At 34.9% G+C, this 5,108-nt stretch overlaps 1 protein-coding gene across 1 annotated transcript; it reads right to left on the bottom strand.

Annotated features, from left to right (window-relative positions):
- Window positions 1-954: 954 nt before the first annotated feature.
- On the bottom strand, window positions 955-4,870 carry LOC143538967 (homeobox protein knotted-1-like LET12). The gene is made up of 6 exons (XM_077032400.1): window positions 4,362-4,870; window positions 3,355-3,475; window positions 2,644-2,831; window positions 2,424-2,555; window positions 1,497-1,633; window positions 955-1,416 (listed from the first exon to the last, which is right to left on the bottom strand). The coding sequence occupies exons 1-6, from the start codon at window positions 4,830-4,832 to the stop codon at window positions 1,404-1,406; spliced, it is 1,062 nt and encodes a 353-aa protein (XP_076888515.1). The 5' UTR covers window positions 4,833-4,870; the 3' UTR covers window positions 955-1,403.
- Between the last annotated feature and the right edge of the window lie 238 nt (window positions 4,871-5,108).

Raw genomic sequence — 5,108 nt, 5'->3', positions numbered from 1 at the left:
GACTTCGCCCAAAATCGCCCCAAGACCACGCCTACTACGGGTGGCCTTAGTAGGAGGTAATGTGTTTAAACTCATATAAGAGATGTAGATCATTGTGATTTTAGCCGTTTAGAGAAAAGAAACTAAATAACCAATTCAAAGTACACCACATTAACTAGAGAAGCATTTTTTTTACTGAATACAAGGTATACAAGGTACCGATCAAAAACAACCTGTGCTTGATTTTCATGTTTTTGGTATTTTTAAAGGTATCAATACCGATCCATGTTGAACAGGAAAAATCAATATTTCTATAATTTCACTAGTTATTGATATCAATATTTTTACTTATTTATTTGTATGATCTTGATCTCATCTCTACCATTAACGGTCCCTTTCGACAGTCCTAACAAAGCAGAATAGCTGATTGTTTTAGTATGATTGTTTTAGTAGCTAACAAACCTAAGAGAAAAAGACCCAAGTGATATGGATTTGTTAAAACGGAGTTGCTGTCGATTGAGGATTGACTGAGGGGAGTGCCATCAAATAATAGTTGATTGTTTAAGTAGGTAACAAATTCACATACCTACTTTACTAGTTTATTTTCAGTACAAAATTGATATTCTGAGTCTCTGACACAGTTTGAAATATATTAATTTTTGCCTCTATTTTTGGCTCATGTGCTTTTTGTGTATCTACTTTATTTATTAATTAAAAAACCGAGTGTTTTTCTCACAGTATAAATATATATCCTAAAAATTGCTATTTCATGATTCTCTTTAGTTTTTGTTTATAGAAAACAAAATTTGAATATCGTAAGTTGTAAGCACTAAAACATTATATGCCATCGTAGTCTGCAATCACGGGCATGTGGGATCACCTTGTCATTGGGTTACTCCGAGTAGCCATGCTTTAGTTGGCCGTTTAAAATAACATGATATGCCATCACGAATAAGTCAAAGTCAAACAGTACAACAAACGTGATTTTCTAGGTCCTTTCTTTTAAATACACATCCAACATGAATTCTGTGTTCAACATGAATAGAAGATAAACTCAAAAGACACAAACACACCGTTTGAACATGTTGGCCAATCTGATGGTACTGGCAAATGTGGTTTACTTAAGCTATAACACTTCTAAGCCACCTACACTACCCTACCTCCACCCCCAATCCAACTTAAATGAAATCCATTGGTGTAACACATACTACATGTCTACTAAATCAACCTTTTAATTTACTAAATTTCGCTTAGGAAAACAAATGCTATTTAACTTTTCTAAGTATCCGCATACCTGACCCAGGGCACGCCTCATGTACTTTCATGCCAAGTTACTTCACGCAATTTACCAGAGTTGATCTTGTGTGACGAGTAAGATGTTGTATGCCCGTGTCAGATTAACACAACACGCTTCTTTTTTCGTTTCACCTAGCATTACTTTTAACCACAAAGATTGGTTAGACCACATTGCAAATCTGTGTTTTTGTTGTGGGGTGGATGTTGAACTAGTGGCTCACCTTTTGCGTTTGCTCTTGACAGCGGTTGAGGATGAAGGGTTACTATGCCAGTTCCGTTTCCTTTGGTTGATGAACCAGTTGTTAATCTGCTTTAGTTGTAACCCTGTTTCTTGTACCAGTCTTGCTTTGTCTTCCTCCTGACCAAAACATAAATGTAACACATAAGCGTGTTTGTCATTTCCAAACAAACTAAGATATGACATAGACGAAAGAGAAAAAAAACATCAACGTTGCAACCATGACAAATAATCATAGGCCAACTACTTTTAATAGGATAATTTCCCTCAAAATTTGGTATAGTATCATATTTACCCAATAAAGAACTATAATATCTAATATACCTATTTTCAAATGTATGACATCTATACGCTTTGCTCATAAGGAGAACCACAGCCAACAGGTGTATAATGGTCATATTACAAATTATATTTGGCGAACTAGGCTCGTAAATGAACTGAAGGTTCGGTGAATAGTTCTTGTACCATTTGGCCGGACCGCCGGAAGATAGATTATGTTCATTTATTATAAAAACGAATGAACATGAACACATGTCCCGTTCGTTCATTTATGTTTGTATACGTTTGTTCATTTAATTTGTTAATGCTCACTCGTTTATGTTCATTTACGTTTGTTTAAGTTCGATCGTTAGGTTCGTTAATATAATCGTTTAATAAATTCTGTCCCATTACATCTTAGTATAGATTTAGATCAGTTAGCCTCTTTAAACGTATCCAACAAAAAAAAAGCCAATATCAAATTAAAACTGATATCAGTGACAGTTAATAAATGATAACTGTTTTCTGGTGTCACCCTTTCATTTTGTTTTCTTTATATTTCAGGAGCTACTACTGTGTGATAAGAATTGTAACACAATTCATGTTTGACCGAAAGCATGTTTTGACCTAAGAAGAGAGTATAAAAACTCACTGTAGGATAAGGCCACTTAGAATGGGATTGCCACCAAGCTTTCAGAACTGAGGTCGTGTCTCCGGGCAGTTTTCCGGCTCGTCTTTTACGAAGAATTTCCTCTCTGATGTCCACAAGTTTATCCTTATACCCCTGATTAGATAAAGAAAGAAATGAATTACTCAGTAATTAGATCTACTAAACAAAACGACGAATCAGAGGGGCACATTCGTAGTTTTACCTGCTTTAGCTCGTGTTTGAGCTCTTGCCTAACGCGTTCCATCAAAGACCGCTCACTTTCAGTTGGAAGACCAAATCCCATGCTGTCTGAAACATCTAGACCTCCATCAAACATGTTGGTGTCGCCATCCACCTGTTCTTCATCGTCATCCGACATTGTTGCACCTGTACCCTCGCCCGGTGATACACCTAGGCATATGCCAAATTTATTTTATATAATAATTTACAAACCATGAATAGTATCTTGATCAATCACCCACCTCCCTTTTTTTTAAGTTTCAATTTCATCTCTTATACTATCAATATGAAACATTTTTAACCAGCTAATTATTTACTAATTTTTTCAACTATTTTCTAATTTTATTTTTCTCTTATAACTTTTCTTTGTTAGTTTTTTAAAAATTCTAAATAACAGCGATGTGTAATTTTTTTTATTGATGTCCCAATATAGATTTATTCAAAACGAACTTGTATTAGAAATAAAGTATTTTTATTGGTGTCATGAACGACTTTTGCACATGCCTTTGTAGGTCAAATTTTAGATATACATGTACAAAATTTATGTTGCATCGCATTGTTCAATAACAAGAAATAAACTTGTAGATTCTAAGCATGTTTGACATATATAGATGATAAAGTTGCAACCATGCAAGTGATTTAAAAGACCATCTAAAAGATATCTTAAAATATAAGAAAAGAAATGAGTGATTACCTGTTAAGCTTTGTAAAGATTGTTCTAGATCCCAACAAGCCATGACTGCTTCCATCGCATGAACACGAACGTGTTGCTGCAATTGTTCTTTAAACGAAGACAGCAGTATAATATAGTGTGCCTAAACGAAAATAGATATATAAATGAATGAATGATGAATATATGCTAGTAACAATAAAAGTATAGACAAAAAGTTCATTTAAAATGAGAGAGACAACAAGAGGAAAGTAAAATGAAGAATGTTTTAAAAAATTCCCTCATTTTGAATGGGACTCCACTCCACAAATAATTACACCTTTGGAATAATAGCATCTTATCAATAAAAAGTATGAATGAAAGAAACTATGCAACTCACAATCTCACATAGAGGTGATACCCTGTATAAAGTTCACAGTTAAACCCATGGGCCACTTTAGCCCACTATATAAAGAAAAAGATTAACTAACAACAAACCTAATGTCAATCCTTAAAGCAACAGCACCCTTTACCCCACAGATTTTATTCTTTTGGAACAAATAATGGTTATGTTTTAGAAAGTTAGGATTTGGTGGTGGTATAAATATAAGCCTCTCCATGAAAACATTTGAAGCCCAAATTTTGTTATATAGTGATGCTTCCAAAAACTTTGTAATGTATCCCAACATATAAAATAGACCATAATGGAAACAGGTTCTGAAAAACACTATCAGAAATTATATTATTTAATCTACTAAAAGACAATTACTCCTTTGTTAGAATATTCTGATTCACAAAAATATCAAATCTATATAAGAAACAAAAGAAGCATTGGGAAGGATGCATCTACCAAATGAAATAATAATAAAGAAACAGAAGGATCAACCTCTGATGATCAGTAAACACAGAAAGTACCAAAAGATTCATAAAACCCACCCTATGACTGTCTCTTCTAGTCTACACATACACTAACAAAACAACAGTTTACAGCTAAATCTGCAAACCCCAGTACTGGACCAAAAAGTAAAATTAGTTATAATAATAATAATTACCATAAACTGATTCAACTCCTTATTATCATCATCCAGATGCTGCTGCTGATTATGATGATGAGTAAAGACAGAGTACTTATCAATAACCTCCTGCGACTGGGCCAACTGGGCGTCGATCCTCGGCAACTGGTCCACCGGCGTGGCGATCCTCAAACAGGAGACGTGAGCGGATAACAACTGATCGTACATCGGATGAGATAATACATCCGCTTTACACTTGTCCAACTCCCACTCTCTTTCATTCCCGTCGCTTGGTCTAGGGGAAAGCCAGTGGTTAGTGGTATTGGATGGTTCTGAATTGTTCATGGTTTGCAAGTGGTTGTTAAGCCAGCTGGTAGGAGGTGAGGTGGGCTTAGGAGAGTCGGAGGGTAGCTGGTGGATTCCTAGGTGGTCGGACAGCTGTTGTTGTTGGTCAGTGGTGGTGTAGTGTTGAAGTCGTATGTGGTGAGGGATGTTGTCGTTGAACGCCATTGATGGATGAATACAGAGAGAAAGAGAAAAGAAAGAAGAGGAGGAGAGAGAAAGAAGGAAGGCATAGATTGTTCTAATATATTTGTATTCATACAGATGAAGACAACACAATAATACTACAAAAGCGATATTATCTATGGAAACTATTTCTTTATTTATTTACTAGGTTATTAACTCGTGTAAATATTAAAATTTTCAAACAATCACATGTTATTTGAGAGGACAATATAAGTTGTTATATGTTATTCGGAACGACAACATACTTAAAGTTGTAAA

The sequence above is a fragment of the Bidens hawaiensis genome, unplaced genomic scaffold (assembly GCF_021521415.1).
Source record: "Bidens hawaiensis isolate Kalapana, Puna unplaced genomic scaffold, B.hawaiensis_p1.1 tig00011787_1, whole genome shotgun sequence".
In the NCBI taxonomy this organism is placed as follows: Eukaryota; Viridiplantae; Streptophyta; class Magnoliopsida; order Asterales; family Asteraceae; genus Bidens; species Bidens hawaiensis.
The sequence above is the reverse complement of the archived record's forward strand: the minus strand, read 5'-3'. Positions and strand labels throughout refer to the sequence as shown.

Excerpts from the sequence above, each read along its gene's own strand:
- LOC143538967 (XM_077032400.1), bottom strand. The coding sequence starts at position 4,832 with ATGGCGTTCAACGACAACATCCCTCACCACATACGACTTCAACACTAC. Across the intron at positions 3,476-4,361 it reads AGGAGTTGAATCAGTTTATG|GCACACTATATTATACTGCT; the intron begins GTAATTATTATT and ends ATTTTCGTTTAG. Across the intron at positions 2,556-2,643 it reads TCAAACACGAGCTAAAGCAG|GGGTATAAGGATAAACTTGT; the intron begins GTAAAACTACGA and ends TTATCTAATCAG.